The 25,511-nt window shown below is 40.4% G+C and overlaps 1 protein-coding gene across 1 annotated transcript; it reads right to left on the bottom strand.

The window, feature by feature from the left end:
- Positions 1 to 1,511: 1,511 nt before the first annotated feature.
- hs3st3b1b (heparan sulfate (glucosamine) 3-O-sulfotransferase 3B1b) lies at positions 1,512 to 24,251 on the bottom strand. Its single transcript, XM_044102399.1, has 2 exons — positions 23,395 to 24,251; positions 1,512 to 5,553 (listed from the first exon to the last, which is right to left on the bottom strand). The coding sequence occupies exons 1-2, from the start codon at positions 23,919 to 23,921 to the stop codon at positions 4,935 to 4,937; spliced, it is 1,146 nt and encodes a 381-aa protein (XP_043958334.1). The 5' UTR covers positions 23,922 to 24,251; the 3' UTR covers positions 1,512 to 4,934.
- Between the last annotated feature and the right edge of the window lie 1,260 nt (positions 24,252 to 25,511).

Genomic DNA, 25,511 nt, shown 5'->3' with positions numbered 1-25,511 from the left:
TGCTTCACTTTATATCATGCATCATAGGAAGAAGGACGTTTTAGTGTATGAATGTGGAAAGTTTCTTGGTACAGGCTGTTCTGAGTATTTAACTGAAACCGGCCCTGCATGAGCAAAAGCCAGAAAGCATCAGTCACTCGGATGAAAATGTGAATGACCACACCAGTTGCTACTGCTGGGAGCTGAGAAAACAGGCTAACAGACTGGAAAAACATTGCCTGCTTCTGCCTTGTATCTGCAGTTTGGCTGGTGGTGGAGGCAGAAGGATTTTTTGGAACCCTTTTGACCACTTCATGCCAGTTGAGCATCATTTAAATGGCCTATTATTTATTAAACATAGTTTCTCAACTTCAAACTTGTACAGTGGGGTTCAAACTAGATCATATTTGTTATTTATTCATTTTAGTTGTGTTTCTTAAGGGAAAATGCACCATTAAGTAACACAAGTCTATTTTATGGTGACAGATTTAGCTACCAACAAACACCAAGTACAGATTCAGGATTTAAGCATTAAATCACAATGCGCATAGCTAGAATATCTTTAGTTAGCATTTTGAAGGAGGTTCGTCCTGTTCAAATATCAAACATTTAGCTTCTTATGCCTCCAACTGTTGAAAGAGTAAACACCATGGTAAGATCAAAAGAGCTGTCTGAGCTGTTTGGAAAGATGGTGGTTGCAGCTTATGAGTAAATTTAAAGAGGTCTCAAAGGAATTTGATGCAAGTCATTCCACTGTCTGGAAAATAGTCAACAGGTGATGCCCAGGTGTGGCCTTCTGGTACGGATCTCCTTAGGGGCAGAATGCAAAAGAAGTCTGTAAAAACACAGCGAGCTGTTGTTATTGTTGATATGAAAGAGCAAGCATGCACACACATGCATATATATCTATATATATATATATATATATATATATATATATATATATATATATATATATATATATATATATATATATATATATATATTTATTTGACTCTACTTTATACATACATATTTGTGCGTGTGTGTGTGTGTGTGTGTGTGTGTGTGTGTTCTAGTACAAGAACAAAGGATTGTATAAGTAAAAAGAAAGGTTCCTGGAAATGAACCTCATAGCAGCTGCGGCATCTGGCTTCATGTTTAGAGTATTTATACGGCTGGAATGTTCATAGTGATGTGCAGGGTTAGTTTTCAACCAATTATAGTGAGTTGCATGCAAGCCTAGCAGTTCAATGTCGGTGTCAACTAATTTTGTAATTTTTCCAGAGCATTATAATTCATTGTGCTTCTGTCACTGTGGGCTCTCATAGGTAAAAAAAAACCCCAATATATATTCTGCAAATGTCTCCCTTATTTTTTGAGGAAAAGTTTAGACGTTGTCAAAGAATTGTCGGTTTCAGTTTCAGGGATAGTTGGCATCAATGGCACCTTTCACATTCACTGACACCTCTGGTAAAGCTGTGCAAAAATCAGCACTCAACTTATATTTGCCTTTTGTAGGAAAATGAAGGAAAGAAAAGTCACTTTGATGATAGTTTGGTAAAATATATACTTTATTTTTTCATAAAAAGAAATATTATGAATGTTCATTATTGATTCATCTAGAAACATCTGTTCCATTTTGCTTTTTCATTGTGTAAAATTAATTCCTTTGATGTACATACAACAAAATACTTGAATTTCATGTCTTTTTCCTCTTTTTATACATACAGATCTGCTAGTCTAAATCATATCATATGCAGATAAGAAACATTTTTAACAGTTTTAGATCTTAGAACAGGTTGAATAAAACTCAACCATAAATAATGCAGCAAGCCGAAGGTCACCTATGACTGCATTGGTTTCATCCTCCAGAGTTAACTGCAGAACACCTTTAAGTCTTAAGGAAAATATCTGGCTTTTCCTTCCAGAACAGGACAGTTTGATAGGAGAAGTCATCAATAAATGCTCAAACATTGCACTAGTGAAGGCTTGATGGAGACCAGTTCTCACTTGGAGCATCAATACTCATTCAGAGTGAACTCAAAAGAAAGCACAAGAAAAAGATAATCCCCCCCCTGCTACCAGCTGTTGGGTGGAGGCAGTTAGTTTCAACTGAAAAAAATGGGAAGTAACCAGTTTAGTGACCATTTGCTTAAATAAATGAAACAGGCTAATTGTGTTGGTTAGAGAGGCACAAAATGTTTTGTTTTTTTAAATGGATAAACTGGGCTGTGGAGTGACAATATTACCTTTAAAGTTAATGTAAGTGTAGCTTGTGTACATTCAGCCTGAGCTCTATGTAAACACATAAAACCCTCTCCGGATGCTGACAATCCCTTCCTATAATTCCTGCATTTACAAAGACGACTACTGCACAGGGCGTGCATAGCATAGTTTTGCACAGTACGTCACATGAATGCCACTCTGTGCCTTTGTAGTAGCATTCCCCCGCTGCAGAATGTCAAAGACTGGTAACTTCACATCCTCACAATCTTGCATATCAAGAATTCAAGAAGAAAGACAAAAACTCAAACTAAAGGGAAATAAAAGATTTAAAAAAACAAACAAAAATGAAGCGGATTGTGAGTAAATTGTGTAAAACGTGACAGCAACTCAAAATATTTTTTGGCAACAAGTTGAGCTTTGAGATGCATTGGTGAAAGGTGAACATATAACATACAGATAAGGCATAAAGTATATTTAGTGCCTTGCAAAAGTATTTGTACCCTTTGAACATTGTGTTACATTAAAATAATTAGTGTGACTTTCTGCTGTGTGAGACCAACAAATGGTAGTGAATGATTGCAAAAGGAAGGAAAAATAACTTTTAAAAAATTTATTTTACAAATATCTGAAAAGTGTGCTGCGTGCGTACATGCTGACGGCTATATGAGGCTGAGAAAAAACAATGCACATAACCGAACACACTATACCCACATTGAAACATGATGGTGGCAGCATCATGACGTTGGGATTCTTTTTCTGCAGAAGCTGGGTTGAGCAAACCTGGAACCTGGAAGAGGCTGAAAAAGTAGAGACTCAAATCCAACTGAGAGTCTGTGGCAAAACTTGAAAACTCTTAGATGCTCTCCATCCAATTTGACTCAACTTTAGATATTTTGCTACGAGAAGTGGGCATTCTCTAGATGTGTAGCAAAAGATTTTTGCACAACGTTTTTGACTCAGAAGGGACTGAGCACAAATCCATGTCACACTTCAAAAACTTTCACTTGTAAAACTTTTGAAAATCACACATCTTTCGCTGAAATTTACAATTGTCCACTACTTTATGTTGGTCTGTCACATAAAAAGCACACAAAAGTTTGGGGTTTCAAAGTGAAAACTTAAAAAAAAAAAATAGCTGGTATGAATACTTCTGCAAGAAGATGTAAGCTACAAATGAACTAAAGTACATGGGATTTTGTGATGACGCCACAGACTAGACACTGAAACTCTGCGCAACTCTTCATGTTGGGGCATGAGTGCTTCACAACAACAAAACAAATCTTTTATTCCTTTGAACTGGTTAGTCTGTGAACACAAACCGGGCCACATGGACTTCTTCTGTTTGAACAAGTGGCATTTAAGTGAGGCATTAGCATTTCTCATCTCTCCTATCTGTATGCTAGACCTCTTGCAGATATGCATCTCCAGCCACCTGCAAAGGTTTTCCATTTCACAGTGAAAAGAAAGGCACGCACTCCCTCTGACCCGCTTCCATCTCCTCAACAAATCAAATGCCTCTCAAGGAAATTTGATTGAGACTTTGCGTGACCTTTGATGTGAGCAGATAGGCCAGGAGCTTGGCTCTGAGCCAGTGAAGCACTGAACGGGGAGGCCTGATCGATCTGCCAGTTACCTTTACCCGATTAGCATAATGTTAACATGGAGCCTTACGTGGTCAGAGACGGGATTTACTGTTTGATGGATGGGTCACTCATTAGAGCGGACAGCAGGAGTGCTGAAAATAAAAGGGCAGCTGTATACTTTAAGCGCGAGTGACACAATGAGTATCAATTAGGTCTATTGATCAACCAGTTACTGGGTGGAATAGGACGGGTTCTGCTGCTCAGGCCTATGCAGGAACCTGAAAATATAAATGAACTGAAGCGCATTGTGACAGGATGAAGTTATACGACTACTATAACTAAAAATGCACATAAATAGGTGCTCTCCCCTTCTCTGTGAGCACTCTGTACCCGTAATATGGCGCTTTTTACATAGAGATGCACCGATCGCGCTTTTCTAAGCCGATACTGATATTTACTGAAATCCGATATGCCGATCTTGATTTTTCTACTAAGGGGTTATAACACATAAAAGTTCTAAAGCAGAGGTAGCAGTTTTGAATCCAACAAAAAAAATGAAGGAATCATAAAATGATTCCATTTAATGCATAAAACCATGTATCTCCAATCTTTATCTTTAAACAGCAACAAAAAAGTAACTGCATCAAAATACACACAGTTTGCTTGTGCATTTTGGGTTTTAAAAGAGGGAATTCTTAGTGATGATGCATTTAATTAATAGTTGGAATAGAAATCAAATTTAGAATCTGACCTGCCGATCACAGATTAGAGATGATCAAGGGAATCGATCGGGCAATTCTGATGGATGATAGATGCATCTCTACATTAGTAGTTATTCTAAAACAGTTTCGACCACAGTCGTTGTTGATCATCTGCGTTGTGCAGCACCAGGAATTTACAGACTACAGGTGGGGAGCCAGAGAAATCCAACCTAAGATGAGGAATGTTAAAACAACACATGGGTCAGATGTTATGTACAAATCTGGTTAGGCAGCTTAGTGAATTAATTGCTTAGAAATAAAAATAAATTATTATAAAATAGATTTCTGTACATTTTACATATATATAGCAATATCTCCACCTTTTTTTTTTTTTGCCAATGAATTACATAGAAAAAAACTCCAATAAGAAAAGAACAAAAAAAAAAGAAAGTCTTTTTTGACTTCAATCCCAACCAAAGTTATGTCCTGTCATCTGGTAGAACTTCATGTTGAAGGGCCTGTAGAAATCCCGTAGCCTCTGCACCACCTCGGGATCAATGTTCGGATGGGTTCTCCCTTTGGTTTTTCCCAGGCAGTGGGGCTTACTGCTGCCCTCTGCCTTCTTGAGGCACGGGAATCCCTTGGTCTGGTTGAAGTAAAAGTGTTTGTCTGTGATGATCCTCTTGAGGCCCAGGAAGTCCTGCACGCGGCCCAGCTCTCCGGCCGGGTCGCTGATCAGACGCTCGCCGCTCACAAAGAGGATCTGGTCCATGGGGAAGTACTGCAGCCAGTTGTCCAGGTGCTTGGCGTAGATGCCGATCTGGATGGCGCTCCATGAGGTGTCTATGAGCCCCGTAGTCCTGTTTTTGAAGGTGAGACTCTCAAAAGAGGGAATATCGGGCTTCTTAGACAGAGTCTGCGTGTAGTCAGAGATAGCTCTGGTGACGGGGTCCCTCACTACCACAATCAGTTTGGTGTCTCTGGACATGGCCGAAATCCTCGCTGGGGCCTCTCTGGTCACAAAGTAGCTGGGTGTTTTCTCCATGGTGATCTGGCCCTCCAGGGTTTTCGGCATCAGCTCCCTAAAGAAGAAAACGCATACAAAAATGTTTAGAGAGGGGAAACAAATCTGAGAAAGATCTTGCATAATGTAATCAACTTGATGGAGGGCTCTGCGTTCTGTAATCAATGACTCACTGAGCCTGTTTAGCCTTGTTGCAGGGCTTAAAAACCTATTAGTGGAGGCAGCTCTCCAACAGCAACAAGCTTAGTCACTCATAAGATATCTAACTTCTGACAAGAGACAGAAACCCATTATTACAGCACAACCAACCACAGTGAAGCTGCTGTGGAAGGTTTTGAACGTGGCCAATCTTGAGTTAAATTCTTTTAGAAAGAGTAGAGATGTTTTGACTCATTCGTACCAATTTTTTTTTAGGTCGATTTCCAATTCATATTCTAAGCACAAGAATATGTAAAGTGTACTGCAGATCATTTGGTAGAGTTAACAGTTTTGAAACCAACAGATGAGCAAGGAATTACAATTAAGATTCATTTCTTTATGTGTCTAATTATATGTGCCTAATAATTTTTGTTAAGCCAATAAAAGCATCAGAATGACAGATGATATTTTCAATATTTTTCTTATTATGGTTTTGTGGAATCTGTTTACTGGATGTCCAAAAGTGCTTAGTTCCACTTTATATGCCAGATAATCTGCATCGCTGACTTGCCTGCAGGCAATTGTGCCTCACCAAAGAATAAAAAAAAATATATAACTTAAAGAAAACAAAATCACCCATGAAAGTTGATAGGACAACTTTCTTTTTTTTGTGTGCCACATACACACGCAAAAAAAGGATTTAATTTTATATAATATGAGATATTGAAAAGCTTTGAAATGTGCAGGAATAATGAAGTGTTACTTGAAAGACACTATGCTTGAAGGAAAAGCGAATGTGCTTCTTTTTTTTCTTTTCCAGCACTGGATTCCAAAAGTAATGACTAAGGACAGCGGCTTCATTATGATGGTGGTGTTAAGAGCTGTCCTATATCTGAAGTTGCCTTTCCCATTTTGACACACTGGACCAGAAAGGAAATCAGCTACTTTGATGTTGCATGAATGACTTTTTTGAAAATGGTTCAAGATATGAGCTCTCTGATTTTTCTAAGACATGCCAAACAAATAAAAACAAAACTCTTTCGAGCTCTAGTTTGGTGTATTCTCGTGCAGTTTGTTTTGTATTGTGGTACTTTTTTTTCTAAATGTACAAAAACTGTGATGAACTACTATAATAAAGCCTGAACTTTTGTTAAAATTAGAGCTTATTGCGTGGAACATCCTGGCTACTTTCCCATAAACTAAGCAGAAACTCTCTTAGGAAAATTTAACAGTTATTTAGAAAGTAGTTTCTGGAAGCTTAAAGGTTACTTTAATAACCTTACTCAGCCAATGTTTTTTGATTACTTTCCCTAATCATACCAGGCACTCTTCTGGAAATTGACAGGCAGTTTCCAGTAACCTCTAAATTTACCTGGTAAGCTCTGAAGGAGTGAGCAATAATTTCCATGAAAGAACCTGGTAAGTTCATTAAAGTACCTAGAGTGTTGCATAAAAAGTCTCTAATATCCTTTGGGACTCTTTAGACAGAGGGTTCTAATTTCAATAAAACCTTCTCATAAAACCCAGAAAATGTTTGTAAAAGTTGCTAATGAAAACTTTATTATCTAATGCTAGCACCAATTGTTGAAGACTAAATCTGCTGATTAGATAATTCGTTTTACACTTCATATGTGGGCCTATTGATCCTGGTGATAACTAGTAACGTATTAGGTTCTTTAAGTGCTTTCTTGTGACTTTTAATTAAGGCCGTAGGAATAGGGATAACATTAGAAAATAGAATTTTGCCAAAATCTAAAGAAAGTAGAACAAGAAAAAATAAAAGAAAAAATTAGCAGGACAAAGAAAGAAGGGATGTTAGCGAAAACAGGTTGTACACTGTCACAGAAAAGAGTGCTGCTCCATCCTGTTTTCAAGGCTTTAACACTCATTCTACTGTTGTGACACCACTGTAGAGACAAATACAATTAATCCTTTGTAATCCTAAACAATATGATGACAGACTGAAAAGTGAAAAATGGAGACTATCCTGCAACCTGTCCCCAGAGCTTGGGCCGCTGCTCCCACATACACATGAAAACGCTCAGTAAATCTAGTTCATGTCCAGGTAGCTAATGGCTAATTCATACAGCATTAGCTATTTGTCAAAGCAAAGATTTGCATGCAACAATCTCAATGAAAAAGGTTCTGTGTTGATGGGGGGAGAGAAGTGTCAAAGGTATTGCTAGGTAGCCATTAAAATGCTTTATGGAAATGGTGTTGGCAGATTTGTGTAATCCTAATGCAGCGCCAGTGATCTAATTATGATAACATCATCTTGATTACTGACACGTCAGAGTGGTGAATAAATCAAATGCAGAGGCTCATTAATAGCCCATTGTAATCAAAACAGATCATGTTTTTCATGAAGGAGCACCCCATTTTTGCAGATAAAAAAAATGCTTTTAAAAAGCTGCAGGACCTAGACTCAAACTGTTTATGCAGCACATCAGGGAGTACGACCCAAACATGCCTGACTGTTTGTCATTCTCTTGATGCACAATGGCGATACTGGTTTCAAACTTTTTGTCATTCCCTATGCCAACATACAAAAAGAGTCCACGACTAACCAGAGAAGGCAAATGGCTTCCCATTTAATCCGATTTCAACGTGACAATGCAGCGTGGAGATAGGGAGGAGGCCTGCGTTACAATGTGCAAAGTGACAGATTATGCTGATCCAAGCTCAGGGAATGCTTTTTTTTGTGATGAAAAAAAAAAAAAACATCTAGTTGTTGGGGGGTTGAAGGAGCACAAAGCAAGGGGATGGTCTGACAGCAAGAGAGAAAGAAAAGTGGTAAGGGAACTCCTAAAAGTGCCAAATCGACAAGAAAAGGACCCCCACTAATAAAAGATGCCCACCTCTGACTTTGCTTACTCCTTCTGCCAAAAAAAAAGGAGGGGAATTTCGGAGGAACAAGTAGCTCTTGGAGAAACAATGACCATTATGTTCTTTTTTGATTTATGAGGTGCTGCTCTTAAAGATTCTGTCGCCAAACAGGCAATTCTGTGGCACTGGGATCCTCTTTCTTCCTGCTTTTCTTTCAGAGTGAACCATTGTTCCTGAGCGCAGGGGTGAGCAGGGCAGTGGTCAGGGGCAGAGGGGCGGGGATGGGGGCAGGGTGAAGAGGAGTTGTTGGAGGAAGAAGAAGAAGAGGAGGAGGAGGGTTGCGGGTGCTGATGGCAGGATGAGTGGAGCACTTCTCCATCCTTCAAAATCAAGTGAGAGAAACCTTTTGGAGTGCTCTTAAGAGAAGCGTGTGCCAGAATCACCCTGCAAGCAACACCCTGCTCCACTAAGATAACAACAACTCCTCTGGGTCCAACTGTCTGGCTTGAGGAAGAGTAGTTCTGTAAATAACCATCACCCTCTTCAATTCATTTGCTTCACTATGAACTCTCTCATTGTTTGCCCCTCCGTGCCTCTCTAAACCGCCTTTCTCAGGGTATTTCCAAGTTGAAAGGCAGACCGAACATGATGATAAGACAGAATCCACAGAGGCCCTTGTCAAATGACGGCCTCACACCGGGGCCGGCAACGTGGCCCTTTGGCCCCTTGTGTTTTAAAGAGTCGTCATCTCGCTGGAGCCAAACAGGAGGCAGGAAACGGGTTATTTCTGTCTGATGCCTCTGCCTCCCTCTTGTCATGTTTGATTTGACGATAACAGGCTGCCAATGAGCTCCCTGTGTCACAGCATCACTCTCTAAAAGGAAGCCATTTGAGAATTTTTCTCGTCAATACAAAATGTTTTCAATTATCTCACATGTCAGGGAAGTTGAAATAGCATTTGAATCCCAAATTATGGTCTGTCTATTTAAATACAGACAAATCAGAGGGTGTTTTGTTTCTGCGAGCAAAGAGAGGGTGTGGTTTTAGTGTTGTGGGCTTCTTAAGGTTGCATGGAGATGTTTCTATGGATGGAAAACCCTGAAGTGCGAGTTTCACTCTCGTGTGAGGTATAGTTGCTTAAAACAACCGTGTACGTAAATTAGCTATAAGCCCAATCAACCTTTCAGGATAAAATACACAAAACCTAACAGAAATCAGACAGTTGCTATGTTCTTTGTTGAAAGTCCTGAACTTTCCTCATGTTCTTCGCCCTTCTGCCCTTTTCATTGATCTACAAGGTTCCCTCGACCTCTTGGAATCAGGGTTTGAAGTTCGATGGAAAAGGGGCACTTCTCAAACAGGAAGAAGAGGAGGGTGGAAATCGGGATAGGATTTCTGAAAGGAGCTCTTTCTTTTCAACAGTTCTCCGAACTCAGCCCTTCTCATTGACCAATGAAGCATTTTTAGGAAATACAGAATTTTCTAAAAATGAAAGTTGCTCGTCACTGACAGACAAGCTGCTTGAGCAAAACTTGCTCGGTCACATATAAGTGTCCTGATATTGAATTTCAAATCCCGTGAGAACATTTGAGCTACATTGCACGAACAAACAAAACACTTTGCCTTCTCTTATAATGACACTAATATTGGGGGGGGGTTTAGAAAGTCATTTGTGTATAAAAACGTTCTCCTTGCCAGTAAAGATTTCAGGACTATCTTCTATTCTTCTTCAGCGTCTATTAAAGAAATTCATTCTCAAAGCATGACACAGCCACCACCATGTTTTTTGGTGAGGTTGGTTAACTTTTGGTCCTGGTCAAATGTTAGTTTGTCGCCACACACGGGCCCTCGTGTACAAAAGAATGTGTACGGATAAAAAAAACACGCACAATTCTGTTGGCTCACTAAATGTTTGGAAAGCACACACAGAAGCCAGGGATTTTGAAATATGGGCTCACGGCGCTTTGCGTCTGACATCGCATCTAACTGCAGAGCACAACTCTGGCTGTAAATTAAAGGAATAATGAGGACACTTTATCGTTGCTCTGTTTCAAGCACTTGAAGCTGAGCCCAGGTGTTAGCATGTTGCCACGGAGAGCTTCCTGACACTTCATTTCCTTGCTGAGGAGAACCAGACTTGCCTTCTTTAAAACTCACATCTTGCATCATTGAGCAAGGAAGATGGATGGAGGAGGTCTCTGGGCCTGTGCTTTCATTCCGCCGCGTTTTGCAGATGCAAAAAACAGAGGCATGCCTACCTCTACTCTTGCTATATAATACGCCTGTCCTCTGTGTTTGCATGGACATTAGGCACCTCCAAGCAAGGATACAGACGCATCAGCCTGAGGTTTCAAATTTATAGGCTTCACTGAGTAAAGGTGTCACTGGAAACTCAAGAGAGTGGCTGCGCAGAAGCCCCCATCCAAGTCATCTGTCTGCTAAAAGGATTAATAATTCAGGCTGGCCTAGTATCACACACTCAAGACGCTGTGTATGGGAGAGAAAATATCATCCAGCCACAGTGAGAAGAGCCGTCTGACAGCTAAATTCCTCCTCCGATTACTTGTTGTCAAAAGTGCCTGTCAGGCTGACAGGAGCTACCGTTGACTATTTTCAACTGTGGCCACTGATACATGGGTTGGCTCGCAGTGAGGAGTTAGAACAGGTAGTGTTCACGCTTTTGTTTCACAGTGTGTGCATAATTTCAATGGATAACAGTTTTATCAGATGGGAAAGGGGAAGGGAGTTTGAAGGAAGTGGCCCCAGACTGAAAAGAAAAAATAGAAAAAGAAACTCGCTGACACTTTGACACTCAAACTCCGAGGCTTAGATTTGGAGTCCTGATCTGGGTTGATGAATGCGGCTCCCACAAACCCCCTGAACCTCGTTCCGCAGTTGCATGAAGTCAGAGCGGCATGAGAATCCGCTGACCCTCGGAGTCAACAAAACAGACGCAAATTGTCCCTCCGTCATTTCATGTCTCACTGAAATCAGGGAGTTGCAGTCTGATTCTTCAGAGCAGAGCTTCATACAGTCTGTGTGTGCGTGCGTGTGTGTATGAGCAGGGGAGGGAAAGTGAGTGACAGGCTCCATGAATCAACAACAGGAGAAGGAGAGTCAGGGCTTGCGGTCACACACCAACCCGACTGGTTCTGGGATCAAACAAGCTTGGTTTCTGGAGGCAACATCAGACATAGCAAAGTAAAAGAAATAAACAGAAAACTGTTGCCGCTCGAGACATTCCTCTCTGACACTATCGCGGTCTGCAAGCACAAATTATTCAATTTTGCACCGAGCTCTCTCAAAATGTGTTTTTAAGTATATCTGCTGCTCTTTGGCACCTTTTGGGATGCAAACCAAGAATGTGCAGAGCCATAAAGGATCTTTCGGGCCTGTGTGGAATTACAGAGCGTTAATAACTCTGCAGAGATGCAAGACAGCCCACCATGTGGCATAAATAAAACAGAGGAGTTGGTGAAAGGGATGGCAGCGAGCAGAAAATAGCAGTACCTCCTCCTGTCCCCTGGGGAATTGGGGAGGGGGGAAAATTCCTTCACAAGTACCGTCCATTTTTCTCTTCTGCCTTTTAAAGAGGTTGCCCAGAAAGCTTTGCTGGTTTGAAACAAAAATGACGGGTGCATTTCATTGCTGAAGTTGCAGTTTGTCAAGACGAGAACACGCAAACTTTCAGACCGACCACCCAATTTGTTTAGCACTGGCAATTTGCTCTGATCAGTGTTGGCTGAAGGATCGGAGCTACAACGTCAATCAAAAGTATTTCTAGATAGAGCAACATAAAGTCAGGTAAAATTGCAAAGCGAAAGGATTTTTCTCCATTTGAACACATTTCATACCATAGCAGCTCCAGCTGTCTGCTGATCACAGCTCTTTCTTGTATCAATTTGCTATGTCCCTCTACATAACATGTACCGTAGCTAAAAAAGAAATTTTTTTATGCTTTCCATCTGCCCACTCCTTCACAAGACCCAGATCTGTTCAGTGTTTGTCTAACAGCTTTTCTGTTAATTGATTCTTTCACCTGAGCTGCATTATCTTGATATCTTCTCTGAAAAGTGCAGGAAATGCCCATGTCTTGGCAGGTTTAAAGTCGTGTCATGCTGTTTTTTTTATTTTTAGAAGTTTTGGGACTTTTTTTTTGTAACTGATCCCTTCACTAAACTCCATAAACTGTGTTCCTTGGTCTTCCATAGGCTAATCTGACAAACCTTTGAAGCCAACCCTGGACAGCTGGATTAAATCTGACTTTTGAAGGCAATCAATTCCACTGGATTTTATTTATGGGTGTCAGACTAAACTGGAATGGATATAGATGCCGGATTCACTTTTCCATTTTTTTGTTGTAAAATAAAAAATAAAAACACACAAACACACAAATCATTCTCCTTACACTTCACACTTAAAGTTTGCGTTGGTGTAACAAATAAAAGCCTGATAAAAGTATCACATCACAACATTTTTGGTTGTGACGTGACAAAGTGTAAGAAGTCTGTACATCTGGATACTTTTGCCAGACTCTATGGCCGACAGATTCCACTTCTCCATCAGCACTGGGGTGGCTGACAGCTCGGATGCAAAAAACCGATGGGCCGTGAAAGAATGGGGAAAAAAGAAGGAAACAATACGGGCAAACAGGAACGAGAAGCTCCAGGTGAAGGCTTATGCGTGGTAGCATTTGTGTGTGTGGGCAGAATCAAGCATTCTGACTGATTTCCTGACACTTGACATGCACCAGGAGGCACATGACTCCTTGATCTCTCTGCAGTGAAGATGAATAAAAGATGAAACAGACTCGAGATGAACATACATGTCGCCACCCCCTCCGTTCTCTCGAGACGTGCGGAGACAGAAGCAGTGAGGGAGCTGCTTTGCATCCTGTTTGAATTGGCTGTCAGCCGTAACGGCATGCACACCTTTTTGAAGACAGGTGAACTACAAACTGTGCGTGTGTGTGTGTGTGTGTGTGCGTGTGTGTGTGTGTGTGTGTGTGTGCGTGCACGAGGAAGAGGGGGATTTCCTCTTTAAAGTATGTCACTCACATCTCCCTGTGTGTTAAGGTTATTATTTTGCTTCCATTCACACTGCAGCTGCCGTCGCAGGTTAATGCTTCACAAATTCCTAAAGACAGACTGACGTTCCAACATGCAATTAACTGCATGGAGTCGGAAAGCACCAGTCTCGACAATTAACCTGATGCATTCAGAGGAAAATGGGAAACATCAGCATTCCTTTGGTAATCCTTTGCTTTCCTTCACATTTCAGCCTACCTGTTGTGTCTGTTGTATTGTATTGACAATAGCCATTAAAAATATGTCTTCTGGCTGCATTGAAACACAATGTGTTGAGTTTTTCCAATTTACTCCTATATTGCTTCTAGTACTTTTTTATTATTTATTTTTGATTAGGTTATGTTTTTGTGTTTCAGTTTTTGAACTCAGTTCCATATTTGGTCAGTTTGTTGTTTGGTCAGTTTTTTGTTGTTGTTTTTTAAAAAAACATAAATCTTTGTCCATCTACCCATCCATACAAATTAATGGGTTATTAAATTATTATTCTGACTCATTCATTAATTTGTCAATTGGCTACCCATCCATCCATGTACAGCAACCATCTAATATAGATATTTAATATTTTGGTAAGAAATGAAAATTTTAAAAAAATTAAAACTGGTGACTTAATTGTCACAAATATGACAGTTAACGTGAGACTTTGAAATCGGAGGCATCTGAATAGAATAACATGACACTATTAATTCTATTTATTGAATATGATGCTGTCTGCGAGTTATTTGTGCCACGTGTGCGATTTGGAGCACAATAACTGGCGTGAAGAGGAGCGTATAACTGGCTTGTCTGACCTGAAGTCAATGTGTTTTTACAGCTTTTACGAAGGAGCCCAACAACTCTTGTGTGGAAAAGCAGAAAGCGACAGTGTGAATCAGGCAGGGAGAGGTGACTCAGGGGCTTCTAATGAGCTCTGCTCTTTTACTGCCAGGCTAATGGAAACCTCAGGGGGCCTCGGTCGCTCTCAGTCTGAGCCCGGTGTGTATGTCCTCTCTCCCACAGGCAGACCTGCTCTGCAGCACTCTAATGGGCACCTCTGGGACTTTATACCTGGGACAAGTGTGGCGTCTAGGCAGGTTCTCTTCCCAGAACATGAGCGAGGACTTCCTCTGCTGAGCTATCTTTAACACGAGTTTTTCTTTTTCTCCTCCAGGTGGGCCGCTCTAATGCGCCACTGAGTGTTTACTTGGCTGCCATGAATGACCAACAGCTCCAAAGGGAGGGCGTCTGGTTCTGTTCTGACATGTTTAACAACATCCAAATTATCGCCTTATTAAAAGGGCCTGATTCAGACATTTCACAGAGGGACGGCTTGTTCACTGCTTGTACACAAAACTCCTTTTATGAAGCTTTTGGAAAGCATGTTGTCATATGAGAAATATCTAAACATGATGAAAGGTTTAAGGTGTGAAACTTCCTGTCAACCCCTCAACCCCCAATTTCCATATTGTCTTCACTGAACACCAGGAGCAGGGGGTTTAGAGGAAACAACACACCCCAGTGCTGCCACTCCTCTCTCCACAGGTCTCTCCTTTCACTATTAACTGGTTGTAATTTAGGCTTTAGAAGCACCTTTTCTCCATTTCTCTACCCCCCTGGTCACTGTGTGTGTTTTTAAATAGGCCATGCCAGCTTAGGCAGCGGGGAAAGAGGGCCTCCGCGCTGACCGAAAAGGAGAGTGAGAGCAGCGAGGCCTGCCACGAGCCCCGCCCAGGAATGGACAAACCGAGCGCAACATGTGACACTATTCTTGCTCGTCAGTGGCACAAGTGCACAGCTGGAAGAGTGGAGAGCAAGTTTTCATAAAGGGGATGGCTTAAGGGAGACTTTTTTTTTTTAGGGAGTAACTGGGAGCTGGACGTTTCTTTTGTGTGTGTGTGTGTGTGTGTTATTATTGAGGGTTTGAGCAGAGAATGTGAACCTGCTGTCAGCTGTACGGTTGGCTGAGTCTTGGAGGAGCCGAGGGAGTTCCAGGAATCAGGAAACAAGCTGAGATCTAAAGTATCTGATCATTCAAATTCAGGGTTTTCTCTCCACAACTGCCCAAAGCACCTACATGCTTGCTGCTCCAGTGCTTAGCAGAGATTCTTCTTTTAAATATTCACCAGGATTCTGCATGATAGTGAATGAACTAGAGAAAAAAATAGGGAATTATTATGAAGACGACAGGGTTGGTCTTTTTGGAAGGACGTTTATAACATGGTTAGGTTACAAATCTATTTTCCCAAGCTTTCAACATCTCGTAGAGTGCTGTTTAATCCATCATCTGAAAATAGAAAGAGTATGGCACAACCGCAAAATTACCAAGACATGACTGCCCACCTAAACCAACAGGCCAGGCACACAGGGAACAGTTCAATCTCTTATCCAAATATTAAAAGGCCATAAAGAGTCAATAACAAGAGTCATCCAGCTAAACAAGCAGAGCATTAATCAGAGAAACAACCAAGAGGCCCAGGGTGCCTCTGGAGGACCTGCAGAGAGCCACAGCTCAGGTGGAAGAATCTGAGCAGCACAACTATTTGTCGTGGATTTCATAAATATAGCATTGGCAACAACAAAACCACACGAAGAAGCACGGTGGCTGCATCATGAACTGATGACGCTTATCTTTAGTGGTGACTGGGAAACTGGTCAGAGTTGACGAATGGAGCCAAATCAAGGCGTTAAAAAGTAAACTTGTAGCCGCAAAATAATTGAATCTAGAGTGAAGATTTCCCATCCAGCAGAAGAAGAATGCTAAACACTCAGCCATACTTCCAATAAAATGATTAAGCCACATCAAACTCCAGACCTATATCTAGTTTAAATGCACAAAATCCAAAAGCCATGAATTACTTTTCTTTTGCTTCACAACTATGGGATACTTTGTGCTAGACTATATTAAATCAGAATGAACATTGAAGTTTGTGATTTGAATGTGGTAAAATGTGAACCTATTTTGAGCACTTAGTAGTTTTTAATCAATAGTCCTTCAGGGTTTCTGAGGACTCTTAAAAGAGCCTCTGGAGAACCATTGATTGAGACCACATTTGACTGAGTCCGACTCTCAACAGCGGTGGTTTAAAACTTTTTGCATAACTTCGTAAAGCTTTAAAACCCCGTTGCCAAAATCCATGGCGGGATTTCTGCATCTCTGCAGATGGTCAACACGCCGCCTCTGTCAGCGAGCAGTCGTGGGTCTGACCCCCAGTCCGAAGCCTTTAACCCATCTCTATACATCACCTCCAATCAGGCCTGACCGATCAATACTCCTCATCCCAGAGGAGCCGGGGCGCTGTGACATTTGTGTTCGCTGTCTGACTGTTGCAGCCTTTTGTGATTGAAGATGAAGATTATTTGTGGCTCCACAGCTGAGCCTGTCCAAACCACCCCACAACATTTCCCCAATGTATGAAAACACTAGCAATACACGCTTTTTGTTTCCCCCCCCAGTCCCCCTTTCTCTTCTTCAGGGCTTGATGCCTTTCACTGACACTCTATAGAACCAGGTGGCCTCTTTGGCCATTCAGAGGAAGGAAGCAGGGCGAGGTCAGCGTGGCAACAAAACAGCGGACGGGTCACCTACGTGGAAACAGGAGAGCTCCTGCAGCGAGCTGATAAAAGGGCGTGCAACCATCCAGAACTGTACCCGACACGGCCGGGAGCTGCGGCCTGACTCCGGTTTAAGAACTATCAGATAGGGAGGAGACAGATAGCGGCTTTCAAACCGCGCAGACTTCCGCAGTCAGAACGAGTCTGACAGTGGAATAAGTGTTTTTTTTCTTCCTGTCTCTCCCTCCTTTTCAACAATGCTCCTCTTGTCCCTTTGTAGCACCTTAAGTAGCTTCTGCTGATGCTGCTTTGTGGGTCTGTTTACCTCCACAGAGTTTTTTATCACAGCTAAGATACAAAAGGGAGACCCGAGAGACATCCTGCTCAGCACGGCGCCAATTCAGCCCCAGCAGACTCCTGACAACAGCCGGAGCTCGAACCGCATTAAGCAAAGAATAGAAGCTGCACAGCTCAGACATGAACATTAACTCTTAATATTTCAGAGCAGAAACCAACATATGACTGACAAACCACTTAGGTGCTCCAGTGAAAAACAAACTTCTCAGCAGCACTAACACTGCATACGGATGTTTTGTCTCTTCACAACTTCAAATTGAGATTTATGTCAAATCTAAACACAAGGTAATGCATACTGACAAAGTAGAAAAAAGGATATGTGAGTTTTATTTTCTTTTTTTTCCCCCACCAGAAATAGTTTTCCAAGTCTTGACAACTGGCTTTAGGTCTGGACTTTAACTAGGCCATTCAAACAAATGAGCAAGCTTTGATCCAAACCATTCCAGTTAAGCTCTCACTGTGTGTAAGATGAACCTCCATGCCATGTCTGCTGCTTTCATTGGTTCCCACGTTGCTGTTTGTTCCCTAATGATCTCGAACAAACATCTGAGGTTTTCACCAAACAGCTGAATTTATACTGACATTAAATAAATAAATAGGTGGACTACTACCGGGCAATTTGTTACAATGGATTTTATTTGTGGGCGATTGGAATAGAAAGGGCCTGACAAACGATTTTAGATTTCAAAATTTTGAAAACCATGTAGTTTTTGTCCTTCACCTTCATTATGCTCTACTTTGCGTTGGCCTGTCACTTAAAATCCCAATAAAAACAAACACAGTTTGTGGTTTTAACATGACCAAATACAGAAAAAAGCTCATACGGTGTGAATGCTTTCACAAATGCCTGTGTAAAACAAGTCCATGCGACCATACACTCCCTCCCCAACATGTGCTTGGCTTCTGGTTTAAATCTAAAGGGAGGAGCGTCAGCCTGGGCCCTGACTGCGAGCTGAGACCAGAGCCCACGACACGACAGCAAGACCACAAAGCAGCAGTTATATATCAAAGCCCCATCTGAGCCAATATGGCTAAATGGAATATGAAAAGAGCAACACGGACCACAGGCTGACAGACAAGGGCCTGCAGTCAGTGAGAGTAAATAAAATTAACTCTTTGGAAAAATATTTCAGCTGTTTTGTTTTTTTTCGTTTGTTTTTTTTCAAGTGATGGAAGGATTATTCAGAGTGGCATTATTGTTGAAAAAAAAACAAGATGTATAGAGTTTTAATATTCTATCATCCAGAAGTAGGAATGATATACTGTATACAAATATGTTTAGTTCATTTCAATTTACTGCATCAAATCTGAAAACTCCCACTATTTTCAGTCTTACTAAATGTTTTATAAAAATGTGGTTCTTCTGATTTGAATAAAATATTTTGCAGATTGATTCATTGGTAGAATTAATTCTGTAAGTTTCTCCTGTTGTACTTAAAACCACTCCATGTCTCTCAAAGAACATGCAACATGTCTTTTCATTTAACATTAACATTTGCTGAATTTTATTTTTTATAAAAGCCCTTAATAATATTTGGTATTATATTTCTGCATCTTGCAAAGTATGTTGGCAGCAAAAAAATAAAAAAACACCTTTAGCTGAACGCATCCTGTCATGGTTGAAATACTGGTACTCATAAGGATGTGCTCCCACTCTGAATAGCGCATGTGTATTGGGATGAATGGTGGATTTTGCAGATGTGTCACTTCCACTCTCCACATTCAACCAGCAACTGGCCATCTCAGGAGGAAAGGTTAATGTTCCATACACACACCCAAATAGATTATTATGAGCTGAATTAGTGAGAGAGAAACAAGCTGTTCTAAACTGGAAGCTTCATATGTTTTCAGTATAGAGAGATGAGTGAATCTTTATTAGTGTAGACAGATAACCACAAATCAGAACATCTCCACTTTTTAGGCTCTCTTGCACATTCGTAGATTTCCACTAGTCTTAGTATTATTTCAACTAAATATCTCCTTTACATTAAAATTTCCTCACATTTCTCCATACATTCCAGTTTGTAATTTAGGTTACAAACTGGCAGTTTTCAAAGTACTATATATTTATTAAACATTTAATAAAAGATAGCATTCTCTTTAACTATAGTTAAAAAGAATTACTTCAAAGAGTATACTCTTTGATGCAATGTTTTATTTGGCTTTATAATTATGTTTATAATTATCATTTTTTTATGACTGTGTTTTGCATAAAAGAAGTTTTAACTGTACAAACTCAATAAAAGAAACTTTAATCTGAATCGCACACACTTTTTGAGAGTTCTTATAATAAATTCTTGAATGTGTCAATACTTTTAGAATGTATATTGATTTTAGCTAAAGAAAACTTCTTGCATAATGAAACAGGTGCAAAGAGAAACTAATGAATCAATGTTTCTGTTCACACTTGTGACCCTTTGAGCTCCAACTGCCTCTTTATGAATGTATATGTGTTCCTTTAGGCCACTTCATGCTTGACCACACAGTGAAAATGTGTACCTCCTGATATGAGGACCCCCTCGGTCAAACGCATGAATCGCATGTTTTTGTCTTCGGCACAAATAAAAACTGTCAGAGGACATCAGAAATCCACAATAAGAGTTGTTATCTCCACCTCCTCCTCTCTCGCACTCGCTTTGTGGAATTCCAGCTTTTAATGCGTGTCCGGAAAGGAGGGAGGGGACGGCTGGGAGATTGTGCAAATGAACAAACAAAACAAGAAGAGGTTAGCTGCACAACCCTTGATACACTAATAACTGTCCCAATCTCTGTCCCCATAAATCATCAGATGAGATTGCCATAGCTTTCATTTCAATGCCATGCAGCTCTTATTTATTTATTTTGTTCTGTTTTCCTTTTGTCTGGAAAATTCCATCTCTTTCCCCAAAGTCATCTCCAGTATCAGGTCCTAATAGTACACTCAGGAGGGCTTGGTGATGAATAAAGTATCATTTCACTGTCCATCTTCTCTCCAGAAAAAAAAAAAAATCTAAAATCCCACCTAAAAAAAAAAAAAACACGACATGACAAATTTCACTTTCAATTATACTGAAGAAGCTTTGAACAAAATCTTCCTTAAACATCCAATTCAACTCAAATGCTTTTCAAATAACTTTTCTTAGAGTAAACTTAGAATCCAAAACACAAATCTCAGCAAACGGGGGTGGGACCCCAAAACGGCTAAAGTCCTGACTTCTTCCCAGAGTTTAAGATCAGTATTAGATTTCACGGCCTGAGACGTTGCAGGGACACTTTTCCACATGCAGTTGCAAACTCTGTGGGTGGAAACAGTAAAATAGCAGCCTGCCTGCACAGTCCCCAAAACTTTCAAACCGGTGGCAGTAAATCAAAGTTTGTATCACAGCAGGCGCACAAAGTATCACACAAGCCAGGGACTGGTGTCCCTATTTCAAATGCTCCCAACATTTGGTTCTAATTCGGAAACTTTTCCACCCTCTCTACATTGTTGAAGCATAATGCTCTGTATATTTAAACATCCATTTGTTCATTATTAACGCACGAAGTGGTTCTCGTTATCCCTGCAAAAACTAACTAGGTGGAGACAAAAAAAAAAAAGCAGGAGATTTTAAGGTACAAGTAATTTCAGTAGCTGATTTACAAAAGGTCAAAGCAACTGATGAGGATTAAAAACCGCAGTTTAACCTTAATTAGGCTTTAAAACCTATGCACAATAGACAAAAAAAGACCAAATAAGTAAAATCTACTAAAAACAAATAGCGTCTGATTGTGTTGAGCGCTAACAAATGCAGTAATTAAGCTCAAAAGTGCTCCAGCTCCTCACATAAACACTTTATGATGTAAATGAACAGGATAAAGTTGGTTTAAGGGGTTTTATTCTACAAAGTCTCCTCACTTTTGTTCACTAAATCCCCCTTTTTACACTGTTTAGAACCAACTGACACACTAACGGTAGAAAAGGATGAAAGAGCGGACCAACTTTTCTTTTATTCCCCCCGCCGCCCCCAACCATAGGCGTTGCCGGGCCCGTTTTTTACCCGGGTGTTCCAGTACGGATCTGCCCAAGTAAAGTTATCTTATCAAATTTCAATCAGCCCAAAGATTCACTTAAAATGATTACAAGAAGCTCCAGGAAGAGAAAGAGAAAGGAAAAAGGAAAGATTAAAGATTCATGTCATGCACGGGGCTGTTTGTACCGATAAGTGCATGCTCCAATACAAATGTACTAGAAAAAGTTCAGTACAAGAAACATTGCACACACAAGTTAGCCAAAATGTGACTTAGATTCTAATTGCAATAACAAAGCAGGTTTTATACATGAATCTGATTTCATCTGAAAATCTACAACTTTTTTTGTTTTGTTTTTTTAGTATTATTATTGAAAAATTAGCATCTATCTACAGCTGCTGGTTTTGCAACAGAAAACCAAGTTGCAATAGTTTCTTGATGACTTTCTAACAGATCAGCCTAGAGCCTTCCTGGAGCATTTGCCTCATACTACAAAACAAATTGTTGGCTCTGTGAGTATGAACTGCATGGCACCCATGTAATTAGCTTATATTTGCTGCAGTCAAAGCAATTCACATTTTTCACTCCAACATGGAAGCTCAGTTCATATCATACATTTCTCCTGACACAGCCTTGTGGAGCACAAACAAAACTCAGGGTTCTGGATTTCTTTTTTTTTTTTCTTGTGAAGCACTGTAATTCAAATCTCACATAATATTAAAAGATTTAAAGTTCAGACTCTTATAGAAGAGTTGATTATAATAGCTCTTTACAACAAGGCAAAGCCATGTGATAGCCATCTTAAAATCATAATTCAGAACTCAAGTCTGCATGAGCTTAAAAAGGTCATGAAGTGTTATTAAAGTACTAGAGTTGTCTTAATTATTTCATTGTTTCTATAGAAAAATTTATAATAAAAGAAAATTCACTGCATGTCTTTAAACATAAAATCTGTGAAGGTCATGATGCCTGTTTTTGAGGTTTTTTGTTGTTTTTTTTTTGTCACAAAAGTTCTAGTTCTAGCGATGTCAAACGGTAATTACTTTTTGCTCCAGTTCATTATATAAATTAAGAGATAAATTCACAGTTAGCAGCTTGTTTCTTACAATGAAGGATCCCGACGGATGTTAGAATGATGAATAATTCATACAAGTTTCAATCAGCCCTGATCTGCCTGATATTTACTTTATGAAATTTCCAAAAACAAAAAAAAAACAAAAAAAAAAAAAACAATAATAGTAAAAGGTCGGTAGGATTTGGAGACATAGATCCAATCCAATTGAAAATCAATCCACAACGCAAAATCGGAGTTTATGCTTCTTATCGCAGAATCAGGGTCTGATTTTGCAACACCAAAACTTTAGTCAGCAAAAAACTCGCTTTTATTCAAACTCCCGGTGTTTGTGTGCGAAAGTGCAGCGAACTGGGCCGCGACACCTTCAACTAGTAAAAAGTTGACACAGAAGCGCCTCGAGGGTGGAGGTGCAGTGTTGCGCCGCGTCCAACAGACATCAGTGCGCATCGCAGAACTAGCGTCAGAGACGGCTGCAGCAGCTTCATATAAGCGTCAACATATGTTTCAAAAACACAATTAAGCTACATGCTTACAATAACCGATCGATTGAAAAATTAAGAGTTAATTCATGAATGAGGCCAAACGTGATTAAAGAGGAAAAGAGATCACATTTGAGGCAAGTCTGTTCGTTTTATTATGCTTAGATCGGAATTAAATTCCAGTTTCATTTGCTCAATTTTCCGTTTTATTTATTAGAAAGATTACATATGCGCCTTCTTAAGCCAAATTTACTAGATGTAAATATGCAGTTGTGCGTAAAAAGTAACAGACAAGCTTTTTTTTCCAGTGAAAGTCTTCCATCTTTTAAATTTCCATAGTGTTATAAGCGCACAAAGCTATTTAAGATTTTATCTTTTAATTTATAACAATTTAAAAATATATATATTATCATTATCATTACCTGTACCACTCCAGTCCGTTCTCGTAGTTGCGGTCGAAGAAGTGCGGCTCCGCTCCCACGGCCCTGATGTCCGGGTGTACCCGCAGGAACTCCAGCAGAGCCCGCGTGCCTCCTTTCTTCACCCCGATGATGATCGCCTGCGGCAGCTTCTTGCTCCCGGAGCCGTTGGAGAAGCTGGACATGGCGCTCGGATCCGGAACTCTGTCTCTATCCGCGTCCAGCAGGTCTCTGGACGCCGCGGTCCTGATGGACGGCTCCTCGTAGTCGCTCTCCACGTCCTCCCAGGGCTGCGGCTTGGCCAGCAGTCTGGACACCAGGTCCGACCTCCTGCCCGTGGCCGGAGAGGTCTCCTTGCCCCGAGGGGTGTCCACCATCACCAAGCCGGGCATGGTGGAGCAGTAGCCCACGCAGGAGTAGAGCATGTAAACCCAGACTACGAACATGATGCTGATCAGGAGAAGTTTCTTCTTTACGGGGCTGGACCAGAAGGCATGCAGGCTGTGGAAAACCGGGCTATAATATTCCATAAGCCTTCCTGGAGCAAATCAGATCCCAGCGGCGCATAGTGCCCAAACTCACTCCCTCTGGCACCTCTGCAATCCCCGCAAAATTAAACACATGCTCCCCCCCTTCAAAAAAATAAAAAAAACTAACTGAAATGATAATAATAACAACAACAATAATAGTAATAATAATAAAAAACTTACAAAGAAAAACACATAACAACTAAAGTGAGCGGGATCGAAGAGATGGAGACATCCGGGAATGAGAGCATAGTTACGGCTAAAACTGTGGAGTTACGCCCGTCGCTCCTCTGTGCTGCTGCTGCAGCCTCATCTCATCAGCTTTGTGACAGCAGCTGACGGAGCCGCTCACCTTATAAGGAGCCGCAAACCGGAGTGACGGCGGCTTTAGCCAATCAGCAGCGAGGAGCCTAAATATGCAGCCGCTTGTTTACAGAAGAGGACCAATCGGGTGGCGGGAGGGGGGCGTTTCTAAGCCGTGGGATCCTAGGTATGGAAATTAGGCGTGTGTGCGTGTCGGGGTGTGTATGTGTGTGTGTGTTGGGCTACTGCTGAGAGGGAGTTTGGAAAACTTTCTTATTTGGCAATTAAACTGAGGTTTTTCACGAGTTTCCCCGCAGGCACGCAGTTCAGATGAGTTCAGACGAACTGAAACCTAAGAGTTTATTTTGACTTGTCTACACACGTTGTTTGACTTTGCTTTGCTATCAACAAAATAATCCGATTTTTAAATTTTTTATTTATTTTGTTAAGCAACAAAAGCAGGCTTAGTATGCAAATTAAACGCTACCTACAGCTGTCGATAATTATAGCTACACTAATAAAAATATAATTTGGAATTTAACCAATTAACTGGTTCGCCATTTTGCAAACACTTATTGATCTAGATATCAATCCAGATAACGATGTAAGAATTAATAAACAACTAAAATAATCTTAAATTAATTAATTATTTTTAAGTGTACTTACTCAACACAATTAGTAAAATTGCATTGTTATTGTCGCTGATGATTCATTAAAAATAATAATAAAATAAAGTTGATTCTAACTGTTCTCTTTTTGTTCACTTGAACTTTAGGAAGTTCAACTTTAGGAAAAAGAGAATGAATAGACAAATATGTGTTTGATCACCAGGAGGTTCATACACAGAATATTAACACGAAAAGGACATTTCTAAATACATAATCATCTTTTTTTTTTAAATGTGAACTCAAAACCTAAATGTTCAATTGTTCAAAAGACCTGTTTTATGGATGCAGAGCTAGTATCACACCTCAGCTGGACTTCTCCAAAGCAGCCAAATTAAGTTGTCTGAAATAGCAATAAATGTTTAAAATCTAAAAAAACAAAACTGGAATATAAATCTTTTCCCCTGACAACCAGAGGATGTGCTGCTCTCTGAAATGACTGCCTCATAATGAGCAAGTTCAAAAAGTCTGACTCTAAATTAGTTTAAGCTGGATAAGCACTTCTCTCTTTCCAATGCAAAAACCTTCTCGGCAGCGATGACAATTGTCGACGTTTGCTACATTTATTCGTAATAAAATCCATATGAGCATATGAGCCATACCATCCTACTGCTGGACATCACAC

Source organism: Gambusia affinis, linkage group LG20 (genome assembly GCF_019740435.1).
Source record: "Gambusia affinis linkage group LG20, SWU_Gaff_1.0, whole genome shotgun sequence".
Taxonomy (NCBI): domain Eukaryota; kingdom Metazoa; phylum Chordata; class Actinopteri; order Cyprinodontiformes; family Poeciliidae; genus Gambusia; species Gambusia affinis.
This window is presented reverse-complemented; position numbering and strand designations above follow the sequence as displayed.

Excerpts from the sequence above, each read along its gene's own strand:
- hs3st3b1b (XM_044102399.1), bottom strand. The coding sequence starts at position 23,921 with ATGGAATATTATAGCCCGGTTTTCCACAGCCTGCATGCCTTCTGGTCC. Across the intron at positions 5,554-23,394 it reads AACGGACTGGAGTGGTACAG|GGAGCTGATGCCGAAAACCC; the intron begins GTAATGATAATG and ends TTTCTTCTTTAG.